Here is a 26,924-nt window from a genome sequence, read left to right as displayed (position 1 = left end):
CTAGCTCACAGCAACCTCCAACTCCTGGGCTCAAGCGATCCTTCTCCCTCAGCCTCCTGAGTAGCTGGGACTACAGGCACACTCCACCACATCCAGCTAATTTTTTCTATATATTTTTAGCTGCCCAATTAATTTCTTTCTATTTTTGGTAGATACGGGGTCTCGCTGTTGCTCAGGCTGGTCTCGAACTCCTGAGCTCAAGAGATCCTCCTGCCTTGGCCTCCCAGAGTGCTAGGATTACAGGCGTGAGCCACCATGCCCGGCCCTAAATCATGTTTTACAATCTATAAAATCTAGTCAAACAGTTCTTTTTTGCTGACATGGTATCATGTGACAGATAACAAACTCTCTTGACTTAAGCATTCCTTCCTACTGGGTCCAAATTTTTAGATGAAGCTTAACTCTCTTAATCAACTGCCACCTAAAGAATCCCTAAATCCACCTATAACTTGTAAGACCCCACTTCAAGATGTCCCACTTTTTCAGGCTAAACCAACTTATATCTTCCATGTATCAAGTTATAATTTTACCTGCAATTTCTACCTCTCTGAAATGTACAAAACCAAAATGTAACCCAATCACCTCAGGCGCACTTTCTCAGGAACTCAAGATTGTGTCTCCTTGGGCCGAGGTCACTCATATTTGGCCCAGAATAAACCTCTTTAAAATATTTTACAGAGTTTTCTCCATTAACAGTTTTATATTTTAAATGCTCAAGTCTTACCTTTTCTGGTCAAAAAAATGTGCTATTTTGCTTATTTTGCTAAAGGAATGACAACAATGACATGTAATCATCACCAAATACTAAATACAGCAGCCTCATAGAAAAACACACGACATGCTTACCACAAATAAAACATTCATTTTATATTTCATTCCTCAATTTGGAGACATAAAAAATCATTAACTGTAAATTTATTAAGATAAAGACAGAAAATTCACAATTCTTATAATTACAAATATTATCACTAAATATAATAAAAATTCTTAAAAGAAAAAATTTGGTTTCCTTTACGATATGCAATGAAAAGCAAAAGTATGGATTTCTAACTGTTAGCAGAAAAAGTAATTTTTTGAAAATTGCTATTGCTTAGCTCATTCTCTACTTTAAAAATTATCCATAATAACAAAATAATTCAGAACTCCATGAACATATACCTGCACTACAGTTTTAGTTAATTAGAAAAATCAGATTCTTTATTAATACATGATGTGCAATTCATAAAGAAAATTAAATTTGATTAAACATTACTCATTTATATACTTTAACATTTTTATTAAGAATTCTGAACTGCCAAGCTAGAGTCTAATAAAAATCATCTATCATTTTCTTAAATGGCAAAGCCTAAGTTATATTTAAATATTATGTCACTAAAATAATTAGTACATTAAGTATATAACAGACATGTAGAGAGAAATATAATTTATTTCATAATGGTTCATGAGGCCATTGTAAAGAAAATTAAAATTAGAATTTACACCAGAACAAGGAAAACAAGTGACAATTTTCAAATTACTCTCACAGTACTAAGCTTATGAAAACACTTTTTAGAAAATGGGTGTTTAGGGGTTCTAAACATGTATTTCATATTCAATATATATCATTTAGACATTAATTGTCAGGAAAATGAAATAGTCTAGATTTGTCAGTTTTCATCGGCCAAATTTAAAAGTTTTAAAACGTGTTAATTTTGACTAATATGGATCAACTTTTCTCAAGCACATTATTGTATTCCCTTGGTCGACAATCTATACTGAATATTATTTAGTACAATTAGACTCTTGGGACATCACGGTTATGTTTAGCAGTAATCCAAGCACACAGGGCTGCTTACCTACAACCTAAAATTTGTCAGGCTGCTGTGCTGCTTCAGTTGGTGTGCTTTCAGAACAACATAATAATGCCTGAGATTTCAGAACTTTACTTACATTGAAAGCCACCGCTGCTAGTTCCTTGTCTTGGCTAATTTTCTGTTCTCAGATTTTCTCTCTCTCGTTTTCAGTGGATCCACTTCATAAGACTGCTGCTTCTAATTACTACTACTGCCTTCACTAACTACTCTCTTCACTTCTTTCCCTTTTCTCTCTCTCTTTTTCTACCTGTCCCTTTTCAAACTAGATCAGCTTTGGAACCAGCAGGGCTTTAGCTTCATCATTCAGTGAAGACACTCTTTTTTTCCTGGTTAGCAAACTGACAAATCACATCATGTCTTCTGTAAGTACTCCTTCAGTTACTTCCGTGATTGTTTGTATTAAGAACAGTTTCTGGGTTCTCAAACACAGATAAGCACCATATAACCTGGATGGGAATACATCCAGCCCTACCACTAAGTGAACAACATATTTTAAGTATTGTATATTATTTGGCTAACATGTCCCAGTACAAGAGGTTAAACATACAGATGCAGATAATTTTTCATCACTTTGTTTTTTATTTGGGATTGAATAAGTGGTGGCATATAGTTTATGATGGTACTTGAAAAATTTACATAATGGAATTTTTGCTTACAACAACAACTAAATCTGAGTTGTTTAACAAGGATCAACCTGGACTTTGAGTAAGGTTCTTTTAAGCAGAAATGGTTGGAACTGAGGCCTGATGGCTGGTTAATAAGAATGCATTTTTCATTTTTTTTAACAGACATATGGACCTTCCTTAGCAAGAATTTATCCCTTTTTAACATTAACAAGATCAGAGTCTTACAAGATGATTTTTTTTCTCAGAACATATTTAAAAAGGGCCAAAATTAATTTACCTATTTATTTATTTAATAACTAAACTCAATATAGCTATGAATCTTCCCTTAGACTTTGAAAGTTTTTCTTTAATTGAATTCAGATATCTGAAGTATATAGTCCAAGGCAAATTTCATACGAAGTTAGCCTTTTATTTTTTTAATCTATACAAAAAAATAATAAAGCATAGGAAATAACTCTTTAAAAACCAGAAAAGGGGTGCTATGAAAATTGTATTTAATATTTTAATAAACAAAAGTAAATTTGACAAATACAGTAAATTTGTATTTGAAATCTGAAGTTCATAAAGGCAAAAGGTAGAAGGAGGTAAGTTTAAAACAAAAGGCAAGGGCCAGAAAGATAAAATAGTGATTAGCGAGCATGGTGTGGTAGGCAGATGAATACCAGGCAGGATGGTATGAAGTTTCAGAAGAATCCATGTTAGCCTTGTACATTTTCAGTAGTTTACAGCAGCCAAAAGTGAATTAGGCCCTGTCCTTATTCGAGCAAATTAGGGGCCATGGCAGGGAAGATTATAAATTAACCTTCTGATGCCACTTGTCCTATTTCACAGGTGCTATTTTATGGGTAAGTCAAATACTTATAAGAGACCCAATGTGAACTCCAGGCCCAGCAACATTAATTTTAGTAATAGCTGTTCTTAAAACATGAAATTCCTTTAACAGAGAAGGCAAATATTCTATTCCAAATAAATCAATGACAAATTACTTCTACCTTTAAAGCAGGGGTTGGCAAATTATGACCTATTTTTATACATAATGTTTTATTGGACCACAGCTGCACTCATTTGTTTACAAATTGTCTTTGGCTGCTTTTGGGCTACAAGGGCAGAAACTAAACAGTTGTGAGACACCAAAGAGTCTAAAAAATCTAAATTATATATTTGGCCCTTTAAAGAAAAACTTGGTTGAACTTTGCTCAAAATTATAAACTGAATTTGCCTTATTATTAGTAGTAAACATAAAGCACTGAACCCTCGCCTGTTTCTTTTTGGTAGGAGAGGAGAAGGGACCTGGGTTAGGAAGCAAGAGAGTTCTAGGCAACTCAGGGAACAATTTCAATGAAGGAGAGAAAGTAGAAGCTAGGCCATCATGATATTTTGTTGTACGATCATACAGGACCACAGCTTAGTAGAAACTGCTTTTGGGAAGCATAATGCATGCCAATATTGCTACTAATGATTTTAAAATATTTTAACAAGATAACCACTTTTCCAACTTTCTTTTAATATAGCTTCATTCAAAGAATATTCATTTATCATGGTATAGATTTTGGAAATAATTTTCTCCTAAATAATAAAGCCAAATTCAAGATTTCTTATCCTTCCGCATTCCCCACCAATTGCCTGATCTCCCAACACATGTATATCCTGACCCACATACACACATATGTACATGCATATATGTTGAGTATAGAGTATAGATGGTAGGAAGGAAGAGAATTAAAATTCATAAAGAGATAATCTTGCTGGGCTTCTCTCTTAAACATATGCATAGGGCTTATTTTTTAAAAAATATTTAGTTTTTTAAAATTCATTATCAGTATAGAATGAAACAAGTTTTCAGGTATTATATATTAATAATTAATTTACTTTATACTCAAGCTTTTTTTTTTTTTTTTTTTTGAGACAGAGTCTTGCTCTGTCGCCCGGGCTAGAGCGCCGTGGAGTTAGCCTAGCTCACAGCAATCTCAAACTCCTGGGCTTAAGCGATCCTCCTGCCTCAGCCTGAGTAGCTGGGACTATAGGTGACTGCCACCACACCAAGCTAATTTTTTTCTATTTTTAGTAAAAACGGGGTCTCACTCTTGCTCAGGCTGGTCTCGAACTCCTGACCTCAAGCAATCCTCCCGCCCCAGCCACCCAGAGTGCTAGGATTACAGGCATGAGCCACCGTGCCCAGTGTACATGTCAATAATTAAATCTACATCTCATAACCTCCAAAACTAGAAAACCAAGATTATCACACGTGGGCTAATAAATCACAGAAACAGAAAGGGAAAAAGCATCATGAAGATTCAAGTCAAGTTTGCTTTACATAAATATAGTATATATAGTTTTAATATCACGAAGTTTTGAAAAGAAGACACAATTGTTTAAAATATTTACTTGTTGTGGTATTATGAACACTTAGAAATCCAAAAATCCTAATGGCCAGAATCATAATATGCAAATCATAAAGCAGCCTCATTTGAAATGTTTTTCCAGTCATTTCAAGCCATAGTTGGATTTCCTATGATTAGCACTGACACTGTTTTATTTTTACACAATTAAAAGTGTTAAAGTCTAAGGGATAGAAAATATCAAAAATAAAGAATTCAAAAGCAGCATAAAATAGCAAAGATGGTTGTCTAAAATGCTAATCATTGTTTTAAATCAAAAATATGGCTTGATTAAAGGAAACTTCTCAATTATCTATAAATCCCAAACAAAATTAAACTAGTCCATTTACCCCAACCCCTCCAAAACAACACAAAGCAAGCTGAATGATAAAAGCCTATTTCTAAAGCTAATATCTTGCCTGCGAGACTGGGAGGGCTATGAGAACTGAAGGCTGAAAGAGCTTTGGAAAAGCCCACACATTCCATGGAGAATACCACTACCTGGTGGGGGCTAGGCATAGCAAAGTGCCTTCCTGCCAAAGAAAGAAGAAAGAATCTGTATTTGGGATAGAACAAAAACCAGTATTACAGTGTATTTCAAAACAAATGAAAATTTCAATAGCAAACAATTTAATAAAATTACATAAGATAATTCTAATCACTGGTGCAGGAGCATCTTAAAGACTGAAAACAGTACCAGAAACTTTACTACTACATTTTCACCATAAAACTATTTGTTCATGCTTTTAGAAAATGATTTGTAACAAGAACTTTCTGAAACTAGATTAAAATGTAGTTATATTTGAGAAAGTTACAAGTTGAATGAATAAATAAAGCTTCAGTGTTAAGGGAATAAAGATTAAAAACTCACCAGGTAAAGCTTTTGAATGTGTCTGTTCTATGCTGGGAACATGTGCACCTCCACCAAATACAGCAGACCACATTTTTTCATTTAGAGGATGGGCCACAATCCGAAATAGTTCATTACTAGAATGTGTAGCAAGACCATGGATGAAGAGACTAAGATACACTGCTGTGAGAATCTCACAGAGCAAGATTGTAAGCCCTGACTGGGCTTCCTCGCCAGAAGAATTCAAAAGTCGAATTAGATAAGTTATTCCTAGAACAAACAACAAACATAGCTGCCACTTAAAATAAACTTTAAAAATTAAAAATTAACTAGTTTTTCAAATTTTTGAAATTTTTCTAATTGAAAAAAGAATGCATTGCATCAGAATTAGATACTGTATTTTCTTCCCTACTTTCAAAGACTAGTAGAGACAATTATAGTTAATGCACAGATGTTGAGCAATTTGTTCAATTTACAGAAAACACTAAAAATCTGCAATCTGACTCAAATCTCATAGATAATATTTTATTGGTGTAAATGTTTTTCTATTATAACAAAAGCAAAATTATTTTAAAAAATGATACTACAAAACACTTCCGTTATTTTAGTCTAACAATCCAGGAAATACTAATGTTAAGTAAGTGCATACTTTGTAATGAGTAATGAATATTGAACTGGTATCGATTTTAGCAGTATTGAACAATGATTATCATGTGGCAAAACCAAACAAAATCTGCTTTTTACTTATTTAAGATTTTCAATAAGGCTAAGAAAAAACTCATATATATAAAAATTATTTATACCTGGCCATTGAGCTGGTGACGTATTGGGAGTTATTGCTTCATCTAAGCTTCCTGTTTTCAAAGAATGGCGATGGGGAAGCAGTACGGTTTGATATACCATTCCAGTAAACTGATTTGTTTGAAACGAACTAAGAGAAGAAAACAATATTTAGATCTATGATGAATTTCACATATATTTCCATGTTTTAGATTTAATTTCTAGGGTACGAATTTTTATAAATTATAAAATTATAAATTTTATAAATTATAAAATTACATCTCAGTAGTGTACTGTATAATCTAGTACTATATTAAAACAAAGTATCCTTTAAGTATAAATATACACATTTTCTAAATTAAAATACATTTGACAGGTATTAAGTTTTCTTTTCTTTTTTTTTTTTTTTTGAGACAGAGTCTCACTGTGTTGCCCGGGCTAGAGTGCCATGGCGTCATCCTAGCTCACAGCAACCTCAAACTCAAGCAATCCTTCTGCCTCAGCCTCCCGAGTAGCTGGCACTACAGGCATGCGCCACCATGCCCAGCTAATTTTTTCTATATATTTTTAGTTGTCTGATTAATTTCTTTCTATTTTTAGTAGAGATGGGGTCTTGCTCTTGCTCAGGCTGGTTTCAAACTCCTGAGCTCAAACAATCCACCTGCCTCGGCCTCCCAGAGAGCTAGGATTACAGGCGTGAGTCACCACGCCCGGCCAGGTATTAAGTTTTATTTAGTGAAAGACACAGAGTAAGTACAAATGAAAACCAAGAAAACCAAGTCATTATGGACCACAGTAAAACATAGTTATCTGGTTGAAAATAAAGTCAGTTTAGGTTCCCTTTTACATTAGTGACTAACTTGCTCTATATCAGGCACTACACCAGATACTAGGCATATAATCAAAAACATAATTTCTGTCCCCATGAAATTTATACTTTGGTGGGAAGATAAAACACAAATAATTTATCATATTGTTCTTAAAGATGAAACCTATTCATATGGTGCTAAGAAGGCAAAAGAGAAGAATATTTCACACAATTTGGGAATTCTGGATGAGCTTCCCCAAGTAAATGACACTTGAAGCTAGAACTAAGTAAATAGATGAAGAAAATAACTTATAGCTTAACATAAACTATAAAATAATTCTGATAGAAAACAGTATAAAGAATTATGTTAGGCCCGGTGCGGTGGCTCACGCCTGTAATCCTAGCACTCTGGGAGGCCGAGGCGGGTGGATCGCTCAAGGTCAGGAGTTCGAGACCAGCCTGAACAAGAGCCAGAACCCATCTCTACTAAAAATAGAAAGAAATTCTCTGGACAACTAAAAATATATACAGAAAAAATTAGCCGGGCATGGTGGCGCATGCCTGTAGTCCTAGCTACTCGGGAGGCTGAGGCAGGAAGGAGGATTGCTTGAGCCCAGGAGTTTGAGGTTGCTGTGAGCTAGGCTGACGCCATGGCACTCTAGCCCGGGCAACACAGTGAGACTCTGTCTCAAAAAAAAAAAAAAGAATTATGTTAAATCCATCAGAAATTCCTATATCATACCTTAAGTAAATGAATACAATATTTAAACATTGCACATTTATTGGTTTAAATGTATTCTGATTGGCAAATTTCTGGCCATAACATTTTGATGCATTTGTAAATAGTTTCTCTTGCTTTACTTTGCAGTTTTAAGATGACAGAGTAACAACAAAAAAATCTCCTGCATGCTATAGTACACACCTATGGAAATGACAGGAAAGATAAAAATACATTGATGAAAATAAAGCCACACTCAATAATCAGAAAGTAAACTCTTAGAGGACCAGGGACAAAGAAATCAAGTTGAAGCTACCTTGGGAATACACAATCAGAGTGGTAAGTGAGGCTACTCATAGGAAATTCAAATACATAAGATGAACAAACAAAAACCAACATCAAGCGAAGCTGATATCATGTAAGAAGTAATGAACTCATTAAAAGATCTTCACCTGAGGAGACTGACGTACCAGAACATTAAGGATAGTACTTTATACTCAAGCTTTTTTTTTTTTTTTTTTTTGAGACAGAGTCTCACTCTGTTGCCCGGGCTAAAGTGCCGTGGTGTCAGCCTAGCTCACAGCAACCTCAAACTCCTGGGCTCAAGCGATCCTCCTGCCTCAGCCTCCCAAGTAGCTGGGACTTCAGGCATGCGCCACCACGCCTGGCTGATTTTTTCTATATATTTTTAGCTGTCAATTAATTTCTTTCTATTTTTGGTAGAGACAGGGTCTCACTCTTGCTCAGGCTGGTCTTGAATTCCTGAGCTCAAACGATCTACCCGCCTCGGCCTCCCAGAGTGCTAGGATTACAGGCGTGAGCCACCGCACCCGGCCTATACTCAAGCTTTTAAAAAAATCAAGAAATAAATGTTATCAAAATAGAAGCAACTATTACATTCAACAAGAAATCTTATTTTTTAAAAAATTTTTTGAGTGGGAGGGGCTAAATGGGGAGAGGCCACAGGAGGAGAGGGCTAACGGGCTCAATAAGAGATCTTCAAAACGAACAACAGAATTTCTAAAATGCAAACTCCGACTAAATAAAGACAGGACATTACTGAAGAATGAATCAGTGTTTGGAAAATGAGACTAGGATTTTTCCTGAATGGAAACAAAAGAGATAAAGAAAAGGAACATAGGAAAGTTAAAAGAAAAATAAGATAGATCCACAAGTTCCAATATCTAATAGGAAAGAAAACAGAAGACAGATGTGACAATAAAGTCAGAATATTTCAAAGAACTACTAAAGACAGACACTAAAGACCCCAGAGTGTAGCAAATAATATTTTTTAAAGCCTAAATAAATTATGGTGAAACTTTAGAGCATAAAGAGAAAAATCCTATGCGTCAATTCTTCTATAAAATTTTTCTCAATTCCAAATCAGTTACTCCCTCCTCTGTGCTCCTAAGCCTTTTACAATCTATCATATTATGGTACTTACCATTTAAGTACTATGCCATTTTACGTATTTATCAGTTCACATGTTTTGTCTTTAACTAGACTGACCTTAAGGAAAGAGACTTTGTCTCATTCATGTTAAAATTCTCAGTGTCAGTCACAAAGTCTGATATAAGGCAGTGATCAATAATAGGCTCCTAAATAAGTTACACTGACAGGTTTACTTCAGATTCGTTTGCCATAGAGGCATAAGCTAAAATTTCAAAGATGAGCAAAAAAGCACTCAACACCTCAGCCATGTGCTTTTTGTATCATTTAAAAGTAGACTGCTATTTATAGTTCTAAAGCAATAACACATAAAATATGAAACCTCACCGGTTACTGAAAACATTCGTAAATTTCAAAAAAAAAAAAAAAAAAGATATTTACCTGTAGTTATGACTACCACAAAGGCACTGATAAATACAAGCAGAAAGTGAGGCTGCTAAAGTATGCATTACATACACCTGGAAAAAAACAACAAAATTACTTTAAGTGTAACTTTTTTTTTAAAGTATAGGTTTTCTCAAGACCTAATATGATTAGCATTTTAAAGAAGATAAAAAAAAACCTTTTGACTCTATGAACTATTTCCTTCTTTTTTCTATAAAATTCATTTCTACCTAGAGAAGTCTCACTACAGAAAATTTAAAGAAAAAACACTGAGTCCTTTGGCAGAAATTACAAAACACATATCTGGTACCTGATATTTTCTTTTTAATTCACATGGTTGTGATTGTGCATACCTGATTTCTTTTTCAAAAGTAAAGGGGAACAGATGTCAACTATCCAGTAGAGTAGGAATCATGTACTAAAAGCAAGCCCTCCAACGTTCAACCTGCTTTTTCCTCAAACAAAATATGAAGGAGAACAGACTGATAACTGACAGTGCACCTATGGTCAGGTCATTGAAGAATATGCTACCACATATTCTAGTTACCACAGAAAACAATTCCAAGACAGTGACACTTTAGAAAAAAGAGAAAAGATAAGGTATGAGAAACTGTAATTGAAAAGCAGTAGAGTCGAACACTTATTCTGAGGAAGAGAAGACTCTAAATATGGCATGGCAAGAGCTGTAACACAAGCAGAACTGAGAGGATGAAGAAGCAGCTTAAGCTAGGCAATAAAGTAGACCAGTCTAGAATATTAAAAGACTAGGTTCTTGATCCGATTATGAAGTATAACGTCTTTTATGTAGATAAAAATGGGGAGTGATAGATCACAATTTAATAGCTAATTTCTCCTTTGATTGTCAATAAAACATGTTGTATGAATTCAAATCAAAGATACCATCATATAATTGAAGATGGCAAAGGCCACGTATGGGAGACTGCAAAAATGATCACAATATTTTGCAGGTTGTGCAATATAGAGTTGGAGTCTGTTTGTCCACTTATTGAATCTGAGCTAGTCTTGTAACTTGCTTTAATCAAGAGCACACAACAGAAGTGATGTGTAAGTTCTGAACCTACACCTCAAAAGGCCTTGCAAATTATATTCTTTCTGCTCTTAAACCCCTGCAACCACCATGTGAAAGAGAATCTAGGTGTGACTGGGCCATGGGGTACACTGACATTTGGTCAAACATTATTTTCGGCGTGTCAGTGAGGTGCTTCAAGATGAGATAAACATTTGAATCAGTAAACTAATTAAAGCAGATTGTGCTCTGTAATGTGGGTGGGCATCATCCAATCAACTGGAAGACCTGACTAGAACAAGAAGGCCAAATAAGAGGTAACTCCTTCTGCCTAACTGCATTGAGCTAGGGCATTCGTCTGTCTTCTGATTTGAACTGAAACATCAGCTCTTCTTGGGTCTCAAGCCTGTTGACTTCCAGACCAGAACTTACACCTTAGGCTTTCCTGGTTCTCAGGCCTTCAGACTCAGACTGGAACTACACCATCAGCTCTCCTGGGTCTCCAGCTTGCCAACTGCAGATCTTGGGACTTCACAGCCTCCATAGTCACAGGAGCCAATTCCTCATAATAAATCTCTCTTTCTCTCTCCACACACACACATCCTATCGAGTCTGTTTCTCTGGAGAACCCAGACTAATATATTAGGCTTGTCTGCTGGAGGATGAGACACGTATGACCCAGATTCTCCTGTCTGCCCTGTCAACAGTCTGCCAACCACCAGAAATGTAAATGATGCCATCCTAGATCATCTAGAATCCAGTCAACCCACCAGCTGATCAAACGCAATTAAGAGAGTCCAAACATCAGTCCAGCTGGCCCAAACCAGAAGAACTGATAAAGCAACCCACAGAATCATGAACAAAATAAACGATGGCATTTTTTAAGCCACTAATATTTTAGGGCAGTTCTTAAGCAGCAAAAGATAACTGATACACCACAGTTATGCTATAATTAAAGTTAAATAAGGAATATAGCTTGGCTGAAATGAGCAGAATCTGAAGTAAATTAAATTCCGAATTGTATAATAAGCACTATGGGCATTTATACTACAAAGCAATACAGGAAAAGTAGTGAAATTCAATTACAAGGAATAAGGTTATCCAAAAGGGTAAAACTGTGGAAGGAGAGTCAAGCAGAAAATTAAACTGGTGTGATACTGTAACCTGTAAGGTGGGAAAAACCAAATGATGATGAGGGAAAAAACTAAGGAGATATTAAAAAATAGTCAAACTTGGTCAAAGGTCATATTCCAAGGATTTCAATATGTCTGGAGAGTAAAGATAAAATATGAAATGTGATTTTAACAATAGATAAAATAGAGTGATGATGCCTAGGATGCTACACTTAATTAGATAATTAACTATAACAATATGATTAGTTAAGCATTAGATAAGGTTCCATCAGTTTTTTTGGCTAAATGTACTACTAAAGAAATGACTCATATTTTAATAAAGCATCTAACTAAGACTAAATAACTAGCATTTTGATAAAAAATTAAAGTACCCTATTGGGTATAAGTAACACAAGTAAGTTAGGCCTGGTCTATAACAGAAGCTGTCTTTAATTAGAATCAATATAAACTTGGCAATGTAACACTAGCTATGTCTAGTCTGATGTTTAAAATTGTTTTTAAGAAAAGACTTAACACCCAACTTGTAGTTTTATCATTATATATAGGTAAATTACAAGCTTAAGACCAACTATACTTACCTTATTGCTTTGGATATCAGGATGGGGTGGTGAATCTAAGTTTATGATGGCATGTAGAATATCATGTGTTAGATTACTAAGGTGTAGTAATGGGTTGGCAACTACTGTTTTGGCACTGGCTGTACAAGCGAAGAGGAGAGGCACTGAGGTTTGCTCTGACAGAGGGCTAGGAAATAGTGGTTCTGACGTTTCCTTAGAAAGAGAGGAAAGAAAATTTAATGAACTATTTATAGTCACAATCCATTACTTAAGTAATTCAGGGGGCTCTTTGAAACACTTCTAAACAATTAAAAACTGAAAGCATAGTAGAAATTTTGAGAATTAGAAGGGACCTGAGAAAGTCAACATTCTACAAATCGTATTTAAAAATAATGGAATACCCTATTTTAGTAAGGAGAAGCTCATCACCTCACAAAGCATCCATACAAGACTGGAGTATGGATTAAGCAGGCCATAAGGCCTGATACTGAATTACCCTCAGACTGAAATACATACTCATCTCTACAAATTTTTAATACGAAGGCCCACACAAAAGGGAGCATTCCCTAAAGCAACTGTAATGCAGAAAATCAATAGTTTTAATACTCAAAACCAAAAGAAAACACCAAAAACTGTTTCGGATGTGCTATTTTTTTACTATCATATAAGTTACATACCTGCTGAGATTCTTGTAAAAGCAAAATCAATTCCATTCTCACAGATGCAAGACCCCCACCATGGGATCCATGAAGTATGCAGTAACTAAGAAACATCCTCAAGAGTGACTGATATTTCAAGAGCCACTGTCTTTTTTCCTGAAAATTTTCTCTCAGTTGTTTCACTTTTGTTTGGTGAAGCAAATCTTCAGCATCCTCATTTAATTCAAATCCATCTCCATTTTTGCCAACTGCAGACTGTAGTTCTTCACCATCTGAGCAGAAGTCACAAGTCCTCTGAAGAGCTATTACCTCTTTTTCAAGCCAGTGGTATAGTTGGTAACGCAATTTCCCACCATCTATTTCATAACCAGTAGATAAAGTACGAAGTTCGACTGTGAGAATCTTTAAACATGCTCTAAATTTTAACTGAACTGCAATTATATCTTCTGATGGATTTAAGATGTCATTTTCATCTAGTGTGCTGAAAGATTCTGTGTAATTAGAACTTATTTCCTCTAATTTTTTATCTATTTTTCTCTGTAAAGGTTTCAGTTCTTTCATTGCAATAGGGAGATCCTCATTTTCCTCGTCATTATCACTGTCCCATTTTAACTCTAAAGAGTCATCCTGAAATACAATACTTGGTTGGCTCCAGTCAAAAGAAAGAGTGGAGTTTGATTGCTTCTCTGAGGAACCCTCTGAAGAAGATCCAAAACCATTCATCAGTGACTGTGACCAATCAACAGCAGAAGACTTATCTTCCCCTGTATCCAACTTTAATGGTGAAGAAGGAGAACAGTCTTTACTAGTATCCAGAAAACTAGATGCTCTACAAAAAGGTTTTGTTTTCTTGATAACTTTGGGCATCTTTGATAATACTTCCAAAGCCAACATGGGGCAGCCAGCTTTTAAATGAGCACTGGCAGTAGTAAAAAATAATCTTCTTTCATTTAAATTAATTGTTCCTGCCAGTCCACTTTTTCCTGCTAGACCCATGTGTGTGGAAAACATATCAGTTGATCCAAAATGACGTCTCAGCAAAAGAGGATGTGTTCTTAGGTAATTGTAGAAATTAAAAACTGTGGGATTACAGGATGACATCATGACTTGATCTGAAAGTAAATTCATTTTATGAGTCATTTTCTCAGTAAAACTCTAAACTCCTATATACTGAGACCTACATTTCCACTTGCATGTAGACACTTTTTTGCCTCAGGGTATTTTTATTTAGTGTCCCACTGATCCAACCACTCTTTACCCAGATATCTACTTGATTAACTTACTCATTTTAACCAGTTCTTTGGTCAAAGTTCACCTTATCAGAGAAGGCTTCTTGATATAAAACTACGCTTCCCCATTTAATTTACCTATTGCTCAAGCTAAAAACTGAGGAGTTATCCATGACTCCTGATTCCTTCAGGCTCCATATCCAATCCAGTCCTGTCTAGTCAACCTTAAAATCATGTCCCAAATCCAACTACTTTTCTCTGCCTCCACTCCTATCATCCTGGTCCAAGACACTATTACCTTTTGTAATTTTCTTCTAGAAGAATATGGGTTTAATTGGCTCTAAAGTATGTAAACATGTATTAATGTCAAATCAAAACACATTTTTTGTAAGAATATGTGTAAGTATAAGAAACTGGCTAGAAAGGGTGTTTTGTTTTCCCCTTCATTACATAGAGGTCAGTTTGAAAATCTTTAGCTCAGATGGCTGGGAGACTCAAACAAATGAGTTACATGGCTTTCTCATAAGTTAGAAGGCACATGATATTTCCTGATTAAATGATGCCACACAAAAAAATATGAACTAGAACCTTTTCCAATTACTATTCCAAATGATATGACATCTACTACACCAGTTAGAGACACAATTCAATTCTACCTATGGAAAAATAGGTGAAAAGCAAATTCCATTACATTTACATAAATTTATATAAAGAATTCCATCTTACACTAGCCTCTAGGAAGACTTTAGCAGAGAGAATTTCTAAAAGTAAAAGCAGAAGTAGAGCCCAAAATGGTATATCAAAAAAAATCTCTACCTCACTTACCTCATGAACAAGACAGCTAAGAGTTTATTTAGCTTAAGATTTTCTATCATATTACTTAAGTCAACTTCCTTTATATTAAATACATTTTTACTATAAGAATTATAAAGCTGATTAACACATTAAATTCAACCTAAGATAAAAAAACTGGCTTTATGTAAGTATTTCTTCAAAATGTTTATATTCAAGTGTTGACAATATTTATGCTCAATATCTATTTCATAAAAATAAGAAGTTCATAGTTCTTGGTTTTCAAAGGATTTATCTTTCTGAAAACAAAAAACAAAACAGTGTGTGTGTGTATATAACCCTGTGTCCTCTAGCAAACCATAAAGTCCTAAGACTATGAAATTCAATTTGTCTGCATTATCCTTAGCAACCAACGGAATGGTCTGCACATCCAGCAAGTACCAGTAACACTCTTAATTATTAACATCTTAGAAATGCAGCTTACCATCATCCTCTCTGATAGGTTGCTTTATTAATGTTTCCAGAGCACCACTATAATCTTCCAAAATCCAATATGCCATACTCCGAAGAAAAGGATCATAATGTATATTTATGTTCAATGAACTGAGTTCCTTGACAGGAGAATCAATTCCCAAAACTTTTTTACGTAAAATAGATTTATATGTTGCAGATGTATCAAATTCAGACTCATAGAGTCTTGCTATTACGAGAGCCAACTGAATGTCATTCAGTTTCTCCAGACATACCTTTATAAAAAGAGAAATAGTGTTTATAAATAAGCAGGGGCAGCTTTCATTTTTATATAAACTCAACTAATAACTAGAAAAAAGGCTTTATAAATATCCAAAATTGGCAAACAAGGATTAGAAACAAAACATATACTGCTTGCTTTAGCAAATCTATTTGACAACATTTATGTTAATACTTGTAAATCTACCTGTTAGTATTAAATATATATTTAATATTTGCAAAAAGAATTAGCCTAATAAGGAAATACTAGATAATTTTAAATAGTACCAATTCAAGCTATGTATTTTATTTCAGTCTTGAAACTCTACTCTTCTCCATGCATCCCAGTAGACTATAGTGTTTCCAAAATAAAAGGCTATTTTGAATTACTTGTATGAAACTGAGCAAAAGGGCAACGTGACAGAAATGTTATGATATCTTAAATGTTCATAATTTTTTTAAGGTTTACTGGGAAATAAACAGTTAAGAATTTTCTAAGATTCATCAAATAAGACAGCCAGATATGGGTTCAAATATGTTTAAGCTGATAGGACAAACCTTTTAATTTTTTTTTAACCTGTTCATGAATATCCTTAAGAGCCAGATCAATTACTTATCTGTACCAATCCACAAAATCTAATTAATCTTAATTCTGTATAAATACCATTCAAGCTAAATGAAAAAAATTTAAAATATCACTTAAAATATTAACAGTTACTTTAGGTATGTATTTAGCCTTATGTCATATCCACTACAGTTGAAATTAAAAAATAAAAATTTAAGCCCTAAAGAGCTTAAAAGGATGATAATGGTATTTCCATTTAAAGTTCCATTCATTACCTCAATTGCATCTCTGAGGCGACCAGCTAAAAGAAAAAATGCTGCAGAATGTTCAAATCTTTGTTTGCCTAGCAAAGAAAAAGCATTCTTTAAAGCTGCTTTACGCCATCGTTCATCCTCAAAATTGTGTCCAAAAAACTGTGTCATCCTGGTGTCTTTTTGAGATCTATAAAGGGGAAAAAAGTATAAAAATTTTGGAATACAATTTTTCTGCAGCAGAATCAATCTCCTAAGGTTACGACTTAAAATTGAAGGCTCAATAGAAACATTTGACAGTTCATAAATTACTATGTAGTTTGCTTCTTTTCCCAGCAAAAAATAGGTAAACATTTATTTTTTCATATAAATCTCAGAGATTATTGAAAAAATTTTCTTTCAAATTACAAAGAAAATCACATTAGTAGTAGGTAAAAAATTACTTTTAAATCCATGAAAAATATATAATTTATATTAACTTCTGTGCTACTTCACCACTTAAAATTCATTAGTAAGTAACGTTTCCTTGCCACCTATATGAGAATGACTTTAGTGATCAAAATCTAAAAAATTCACCCTGATTCAAAACAAGCCTAAAACATCCAGTATCTTAAAAAATTGATCTGGCACCAAAATTTTCCCCCAAAGGTTGCTGTTCATGTGGATCACCTGGAACTAAACCCCAAACAAATAGTGAATTATTTATGGTCATCATGTTCGTCAGTCTTGCTGAGAAGTAAAAAAGAAATTCTAAGTGAATTCAGCTCAGGAATGAAGTCAGGGCCCACAGGAGGGAGGTAGTTTTGAGGGATAACCTGGCCCATGTGCTTTCAATAGGACAGAGGGTATATGCATATTACAGATTCTACCAATTCATCCTATTCCCCACCCCAAATGTAAGTTTCTGCTTTAACTACTGTAGTTTCACAAGAGCATCATGAGACGTTCTTAAAATAAACAAAGAATGTGTTTCTGGACTGACAATTCTGAAAACAAAGTGAAGTGACCTCATCAGGTTTCTTCCACTCTGGAAAACTGGGCTTTTTCCCTATGACATCTCTCTATACATACAAAAATAACTAAGAATCTACACGAATCAACATCAACAAAAACTACAAATCTTACTTTGTACATTTACTCCCTATGAACAGTTTTCACTTTGAAGCACGGTTTTCTTACATACCTATATAATCCCCAAATCACAGCTTTCTTTTTCATTGCAAGGTAAAAAATGGCAGCATCTAAAGGATCGTTCTTTCTATAAAAGGCTGCTTTGGCTACCTATAATCAGAAAATACTGGTCAAAATTGTACAGAAACAGCTTTTAAGTAAATAAATAATTTCCCTCACATACAAGACTAGCACACATTATCTAATTAAAAGTTCAATAAATTTAAAAAATATGTATATGAATACATGTATGCATATATAAAATAACAAAAGTAACTTATAGGCTGGGTGCAGTGGCTCATGCCTGTAATCCCAGCACGTTGTGAGGCTGAGACAGGAGGATCGCTTGAGGCTAGGAGTTTGAGGCTGCAGTGAGCTATGATTGTGCCACTGCACTCTAGCCTGGGCAACACAGCAAGACCTTGTCTTTGCAAAAAAACAAAAAGGTAGAGAAAGAGTAATAGCAGAGGAGATATGGAATGCAACCTGAAAAAACATCCAAAACATATTAATTCATTTTTACACCAAAATAAAACACTTACTTTTTCTATGCATTTGCGTAAGATGCGGGTATTCCGGACCCACCATCCCACACCCATAGCTCTTAGTTCAGACCAAGTGGGATCATCTTTCTGCATTGCTGGCAACATGTTCAGCAATTCTTCTTCTGCTACTGAGTGAAATGCCCAAGCAAAATGACTAGTAGACAGGCCTGAAGAAATGTAAAAAATAATGTTTATAAGAAATACAAATATAATTACACAATGATTATCAGAAATATGTGCCCCATATTTGCAATATAATTGTATAAACTTACAACTCTTATCACTCCAGTGAGCATATATTTTATATAATTAACATTTTTTTAAAAAAAGAAAAGACAAAATGCTTATGGTAAATACCACTGTGCTGAAGTATTTTTGTTCTCTATTACCCATAATGCTTTTTTGAAAATGATAAAAATTTAAAGCATTATTGTATATTGGTATGTTTCTCTCTTCAAAGCTGTTTCTCACCCTTCTTTGGTCAATATTTGTTTTTTGGATATAATTCCATGAAATTAAAAAAATCAAGTAAACAGAATAACTTGGTGAACTAAGAATAGTGCTGCAAAGACTCCACAATCAGAACACACACATTAAATTCCAGCTCTACTGCTAACTACCTAAATAACCATGGGCAAGTTCCTTAGTCTCTTAAAGCCTCCATTTCTTCATATACAAAATGTAAATAATCATGGAACTACCTTTATACACAGTTTTGAGGATTCAATGAAATAATATAGTTTAAAATTTTGAATAGAATCTGGCACATAATGATTTTTCATATCACCATATTGGTAATAAGATATTTTTATAGTTATACCACATCATTTATGTCAGCAATTCTCTCAATCTAATGGCCTGCACATGTGGTATTTACTGCTCAGCTTCTATTTTCTCTCTTCAGAATACCATTTGTTTAGCATTACTGGGTGAAGTAAATGATTATTATAATTATAAATGTAGCTTTGAGATATAGGACCAAATTTATAACCTATGCCAAGGAATAATATCCTATACCAAGTCATCTGAAATGCTTGCTACACCAAAGACTTTGGAAATAGAAAAGTAGAAATTTAAAAAAAAAACTATGCCATGAATGGACTATTATTCTAAATTATTTTTAGATCCCTATTATCTAGCAACTTCAATAAATTTTCATAAATAATTAAAGAATTTGATTTAGACATTAGCCAAGCAGGCAGAACAGGAAGTCCCAGGCTTCACTCCATGCCATGTTTGCATATTTGTGTCCCTCCAGAATTCAAGTTGAAACTTAATCCCCAATGTAACAGTATTAACAGGTGGGGCCTTAAGGAGATAATTATACCATGCCTGCATGAATGGGATTAATGCTCTCACAAAATGGCTCAAGAGAACTAGCTGGTCCTTTTTGCCCTTCCCACCATGTGAGGATGCAGCAACAGGGCATCATCTATGGTGCAGAGATCAAACCCTTACTAAACACCGATTCTGCTGGCACCTGATCTTGGACTTCCCAGCCTCCAGAAATGTAAAAAATAAATTTCTATTATTTATAAATTACCGAGTCTAAGTTATTTTGTTATAGAAGCCCAAAAAGACTAACACACCTTCCCCCCACCCCCAAAAGTTCATCTAGCAACTATCCACAGACAAGAACACCTTTTAATAATAATAACCCCCAAACCTGGGAATGAGCCTGAGACACCTCCGTGGACCACAGAACCGAATAAAAACTGCATCACAAGGGTAAAAGTAGCTGTCTCACTTTGAGTGCATCACCCCTCCTCCTCCAAGTCAGTACAGTGCAACACAGAACGGGTTCCCCTGGATCCAGAGTTTCTATAGTGGGAAAAGAAAGCTGGGGGCAGATATCCAGCTTCTCTAGCATTCTCAGATACTTTCTAGGAAGCCCATGCTGGTCTCACCTCATGAGGAACACTGGGGACAATGGCACAGCTAAACTGCTTGAGGTCGGGTAGAAACAAAGAAAGAAGGTGGAGCTCACAGCAACCAGCACACAGATCCTCGTGGTAACTCTGTGTTCCTGCCATTGGTAGTGCCCAATGAGAGGTATCAGCCAACACCATAGCACCACAGCCCACCCTCAAAAGCTGAGCTGGTTACTTTCAGAAACACGGTAGGAAGTTCAGCCTGGCTTGAATTCCTGGATGGCCAGCCTTAGAGCCCATTCCAAGGCCCCACGCAGACAAGGAGATGTCTACCTCAGTGCATTTCAGAAAAGCTGAAGGGCTAGGACTGCCCAACCTAGAAGTCCAAACAACAGCTTGACTCAGACTCAGACACCACCCCAAGGCCCTGCCCAGGCAAGGAGACACCTGTCGCCTTGGTACATTTCTATAGAGCTTAGGGATTAGACCTGTCTAACCTGAGACTCCAAACAGTGCATGACCCAGACTCAGCCCACTGCAAGGCCACCCTGAGATGCCAGCCACAGTGCATGTCTGTGGAGAACAGAGGTTGAACCTGGTGATTCAGGAGTCTAAATAGTGGGCCCAGACTCAGAGCATACTCCAAGGCCCTGCCCAGTCAGGGAGACACTCGTTACAACACATTTCTGCAGTGTACAGGGGCTAGACTTGACTGACCTCGGAGGCCAAACAGATGCTTGGCCCAGCCCCAGAGCCCATACCAAGCCTCCACCCAGGCAGAGAGGCAAGCCTCAACTATGCATTTCTATAGAACATAGGCTCTGGACCTGTCCATCCAGAGTAGCAACTCTGCCTAACCTTGGGGCCACCCCACAGTCCTGTCTAACTTCAGAATAAAAATAGCAATGTTCTCTGGCCAGTGAACAAATCTTGTGACCCAGCCAGCAATTCTGATTGATTGCACAGCCAGCTCTGACCGACTGCAGAGTTCAGCCAGTGGTCTCATAGAACAAAACACAGCCAGCAGTACCACCTAACCTCAAAACAAAGGCAGTGGGCCCAGCCACCTAGAGAACCTGACAGCAAGCTCCACCTGCCTGGGGTCATTTCCAGCTGACCTATGCGTAATCAGAGGCTAGACTAAATAGTGAAAGTCCACCCCTGCCAAAAAAATACCTGTAAAGGCCAGAATGGGTGGCTGTCTCCTCAAATGTGTGGACACCAAAGCAAGGACATGAGGATTGTGAAGAATCAGGGAACTGTGACACCTCCAAAAGAAACTACTAATAAATAGAGATTTGAACCCTAAAGAAAGAGAGATCTATGAAATGACTAACAAAGAATTTAAAATAATCCACTTAAAAAGTTCAGTGAAGTACACAAATATATGAACGGAAATTAAATGAACTTCAGGAAAAAAAACACAAACAAGAGGACAGAAAAATAGAAACAAAAACCTAATTGAAATCCTCGGGATGAAGAATACAATAACTGAACTGAAAAATTCAATAGAAAGCTTCAATAACAGGCTTGTTATCAAGCAGAAGAAAGAATCAGCAAGCTCAAGACAGAACATTTGAAAATATCTAGTCAGAGGAACAAAAGAAAAAAGAATGAAGAAAGCCTACAGGAATTATGAAACACCACGAAGAGACCTAATTTTCATATAATAGAAGTTTCAGAAGGAAAGGAGGGACAAAAAGGGCCAGAAAGCATATTTAAAGAAATAATGGCTGAAAACTTCCCAAATCTGGGGAAAGATGCTAACATGCAGGTATAGGAAACATAAAGGTCTCCAATCAATTTCAATCCACAGAGGAGTCCACTAAGACACATAATAACCAAAGTACCAAAAATCAAAGACAAAGAAAATATTCTGAGCAGCAAGAGATAAGAAGCACATCACATATAAGGGAGTCCCAATATGGCTACCAGTGAGTTTCTCAGCAGAAACCCTGCAGGCCAGGAGAGTGAAATGATACATTCAACGTGCTGAAAGAAAAAAACAAACAACAACAAAAAACTGCCAACCAAGAATACTTAGCCCTGCAAAGCTCACCTTCAGAAATGAGGGAGAAACAAAAAATTTCCCAGACCAATAAAAGGTAAGAGAGTTCATTACCACTAGGCCTGCCTTACAGGAATTGCTAAAAGGAGTTCTTTAAGCTAAAATGAAAGGCCGCTAATTAGTGACATAAAATATTTGAAAGCAGAAAACTCAAGCATACTCAGAATACTCTAGGACTGCAATGGTGGTGTGTAAAGCAAATTTATCTCTAGTATGAGGGTTAAAAGACAAAATTGTTAAAAAACAATTATAGCTAAAATACACGTCAAGAGATACAAATTATAAAATGATATAAATTCTGACATCAAAACATAAAATGTGGGGATGGGGGAGTTGTATGGGATCAAAGTTAAGTTGTTATCAGCTTGAAATAGCCCATTATAAGTATGTTTTATGTAAACCTCATGGTAACAAAAAGCAAAAATGTATACTAGATGCACAAAACATAAATGGAAAGGATTCAAAGCATACCGCAACAGAAAACCAGTAAATGACAAAGAAAGCAAGAAGAACAAAGAAACTAGAACAACTTCAAAACAACTAGAAAATAAATTATAAAATGGCAGTAAGTTCTTATTATTAATTTAAATGTAAATGAATCAAAATCTCCAATAAAAAGACAAGAGTAGCTGAATGGATATAAAAGTAAGATTCTACTATACACTGCCTACAAGAGACTAGCTCACTTTTAGGAACACACATCCAGTGAAGGGACAGAAAAAGATACTCCACACAAATGGAAACCAGAAGAGAACAGGGGTAGCTATACTCATATCAGATAGACAGTAAGTCAAAAACTCAAAGGAGGCCAGGCGCATGGCTCACGCCTGTAATCCTAGCTCTCTGGGAGGCCGAGGCGGGCGGATTGTTTGAGCTCAGGAGTTCGAAACCAGCCTGAGCAAGAGCGAGACCCCGTCTCTACTAAAAATAGAAAGAAATTAATTGGACAACTAAAAATATACAGAAAAAATTAGCCGGGCATGGTGGTGCATGCCTGTAGTCCCAGCTACTTGGGAGGCTGAGGCAGGAGGATCGCTTGAGCCCAGGAGTTTGAGGTTGCTGTGAGCTAGGATGACGCCACAGCACTCTAGCCCGGGCAACACAGTAAGACTCTGTCTCAAAAAACAAAACAAAACAAAACAAAACAAAATCAAAGGAGACAGAGAAGAATGTTATATTATGATAACTGGGTCATTAATCCAGAGGCTGTAACTATTATAAACATACATGTACCCAGTATCAGAGAACCTAAACCTACAAAGCAAATATTAAAAGATCTGAAAGGAGAGAGAGATTTCAGTACAATAATAGTAGGGGACGCCAATACTCCACTTTCAACAACACACAGATCATACACACAGAAAATGTATAAGGTTTCTTTCAGAGTAGAGGAGGGGAAAAAATAAAATTTATAAGGAAACATTGGACCTGACCAATGTCTTGTCCTTCACATCAAATGTACTTTAAAGACATATACAGAACATTCCATCAAATAGCAACAGAATACATACTGTTCTCACACACACGAGGAACGTTCTTCAAGATAGATCATATGTTAGGCTACAAAGCAAGTCTGAAAAAATTTAAGATTTTCTTTCACATTCACAACCTGGCTAATTGTTTGGTGCAACGGATCTAGCTTTCAGCCTATCTCAGCTTTCAACATGCCTTCCCCATTAAACTTAATCACTTCTAGCTTTTGATTTAAATTGAAAGACACATGACTCTGCCTTTCACTTGAACACTTAGAAGACACTATAGGATCATTTGTTTGTTTATGTATGTATGTATGGGAGATAGGGTCTCGCTCTGTTACCCAGGCTGGAGTGCAGTGACATGATCATAGCTCACTGTAACCTCGAACTCCTGGGCTCAAATGATCCCCCTGCCTCAATCTCCTGAGTAGTTAGGACTACAGGTGTGTACCACCAATCCCAGCGACTTTTTTTTATTTTTCTGTAGCGAGGGGGTCTTGCTATGTTGCCCACGCTGGTCTTGAACTCCTAGCCTCATGCAATCTTCCTGCCTCAGCCTCTCAAAGCATTAGGAAATAAAGGTGTGAGCCACCACGCCCAGCCTGTAGGGTTATTAATGGTTGTGTGTCAGTGAACAGGGAGGTCTGAGAAGGAGAGAGACAAGGAAATGGCCAGTCTGTACTGCAGTCAGAACACTCACATTTATTAAGTTCACTGTCTTACATGGGCATAATTTGTGGCGCTCCAAAACAATTATCATAGTAACATCAAAGATGACTTATCACAGACCACCATAATAGAAATAATAATTTAAAAGTTTGAAATATTGAGAGAATTACCAAAATGTGACATAGAGATATGAAGTAAGCACGTGCTTTCTGACAAATGGTGCCAAAAGACTTGCTTCACCTAGCACTGCCACAAACCTCCAATTTATAAAAAATGCAATTATCTGTGAAATGCAACAAAGCAAAGCACAATAAAAGGAGGTGTGCCTAATATATAATGCAGTATTAATACTACTCAGCCTTAAAAAGGAAGAAATTCCTGTCATTTGCAATAAGATGGATGAACCTGGAGGACATTATGGTAAATGAAATAAGCCAGGAACAGAAAGACAAATACTACATGATCTCACTTTTATGTGGAATCTAAAACAATCAAAATTACAGAAGCAGAAAGTAGAATGGTGGTTAGCAGAGGCTAGGGAATGGGAGTAGGAGGAAGATGCTGGTTGAGGGTACAAAGCTTCAGTTAAGAAAAATAAGTTTTTGAGATCTACTGCACAGCATGGTGACATTTAATAACAGGGTATTGTATATTTCCAAAAAGCTAAGAGAATAAATTTCAAATGTTCCCACCACAAAAAAGGATGCATATTTTAGGTGATGAATAAGTTATACATATAACATTACTTTGTACCTCATAAATATAGAAAATTGTAAGTTGTCAAATTACAGTAATATTTTTTAAAAAAGAATTTGATTTATAATTGTAAGCTTTACTTTTTCAAAGCTAAATGCAAAATGAGGACAGAAAGAAAGCAAACAGAAAAACAAAGGGATACAGAAGAAAAGAGAGAGGAAGAGACAGAGACCAATGAACAGAGATTAACTTGCATAGTCCCAGTAACACTGTTTAATCCTGTAGATCTAATAATGCTGGAAGCCAGCCATATTTCTTGAACTTCTTGGGCATGGAGCCAATAAATACTCTGTTTTGCTGACGTTAATTTAAGTGAGATTTCTGTCACTTTTAACTGTGACAGCTGTGACTAATAGTATATAGGAATATCTGAAATACACTAATGTTATTGAAATAGTATCTGAAATACATATTAATTTTATCAGTTCTGTAGTACTCTTTACGAAACATTTGAAATTTGAATATGTATTATTTTTATATCAAAAATGTTACTCAAATTTTGAGGGGAAAGCTAAATATAGATAAATGCCAAAAACAGAGAAAAAAGACAATCTAAAGAAGAAATTAAAAAGAATGAAACAATACTAATTTGCCTTTAATATATCATGCATTTAAAAACATAACACAGAATATCCAATTACCCTATATCCATTTCTTCATTAACTCTTTCCATCTACTGTTAAAAACTCCAATGTTTTAAGCAAAGAAGATTAAGATGAAATAAACATTTTAACAAATAAAGGAAACTCAGAATGTGTCAAATTTGTTATCATTATTGTACCTGGGCAAAACAAGTTTAAAAGGGCACAAAGCCTCTCTTTTTCTATTCGCCTAATTTTCCCTTAAGAGATTACTATCAAAATCACCTTGGTGAAGGAGTTGCGCTCGATAGGCTGGAAGCGAAGTTGTAAGAAAGGTATGGAGTCGAACAGCCAAAAGAAATTTTAACCCACATTCATCAAGAGTTTCTCCACCTACAACCAGAGGGGAAAAGTATTTACATATTTTTATTTGTAAAAAATCATTTTGTAAATGAAACACAAATAATAATTCTGACAATCAGCATATGTCACAGTACCAAATATAGGCACAAAATATTCTTAAACTGACAAAAGAAGTTATTAGTACAAAAATTTTCTAACATTTTTTTTCTACAAAATTTTACATTACAGAAGAAAGTAATATAGTTTAATAACTGGAAAAACAATAAAGAAGAGAACGAAATGATTCAGGGTCTAGGGCATTCTTTATAATCTGACCTTTTCTGATCTGAATCTTATTTAAATTAAAACATGACTAAATTTTAAATACTTCTCTGTGGCATATGTTACAGTGATATTTTCCACATTGATTCAAATCATGTATCTGTTCTGATAATCTGCTAACACTGGAAGAAAGAGTTACATGGTGGGCCTGATTTCTACTTTGAAGTAAAAATTAAAAACATAAAACACTTATAACATATTCATATCAAAAAATAGTATCTCGGCCGGGTGTGGTGGCTCACGCCTGTAATCCTAGCACTCTGGGAGGCTGAGGTGGGTGGATTGTTTGAGCTCAGGAGTTCGAGACCAGCCTGAGC

At 35.6% G+C, this 26,924-nt stretch overlaps 1 protein-coding gene across 2 annotated transcripts in view; it reads right to left on the bottom strand.

The window, feature by feature from the left end:
• DMXL1 (Dmx-like 1) overlaps positions 1 to 26,924 on the bottom strand; it is a 159,549-nt gene that overhangs the window by 57,473 nt on the left and 75,152 nt on the right. For both annotated transcript variants that reach the window (XM_012659552.1, XM_012659553.1), the window contains exons 19-28: positions 26,209 to 26,316; positions 18,501 to 18,670; positions 17,972 to 18,069; positions 16,813 to 16,978; positions 15,728 to 15,989; positions 13,241 to 14,334; positions 12,585 to 12,776; positions 9,844 to 9,920; positions 6,511 to 6,638; positions 5,729 to 5,977 (exon numbers count right to left, since the gene is read on the bottom strand). In XM_012659552.1, the coding sequence (XP_012515006.1) occupies positions 5,729 to 5,977; positions 6,511 to 6,638; positions 9,844 to 9,920; positions 12,585 to 12,776; positions 13,241 to 14,334; positions 15,728 to 15,989; positions 16,813 to 16,978; positions 17,972 to 18,069; positions 18,501 to 18,670; positions 26,209 to 26,316 (2,544 nt within the window). The remainder of the gene's footprint in view (positions 1 to 5,728; positions 5,978 to 6,510; positions 6,639 to 9,843; positions 9,921 to 12,584; positions 12,777 to 13,240; positions 14,335 to 15,727; positions 15,990 to 16,812; positions 16,979 to 17,971; positions 18,070 to 18,500; positions 18,671 to 26,208; positions 26,317 to 26,924) is intronic.

The sequence above is a fragment of the Propithecus coquereli genome, unplaced genomic scaffold (genome assembly GCF_000956105.1).
Source record: "Propithecus coquereli isolate 6110/MARCELLA unplaced genomic scaffold, Pcoq_1.0 Scaffold62, whole genome shotgun sequence".
NCBI classification, from domain to species: domain Eukaryota; kingdom Metazoa; phylum Chordata; class Mammalia; order Primates; family Indriidae; genus Propithecus; species Propithecus coquereli.
Note: the sequence above shows the minus strand (reverse complement) of the source record. Positions and strands in the feature narration are given on the sequence as shown.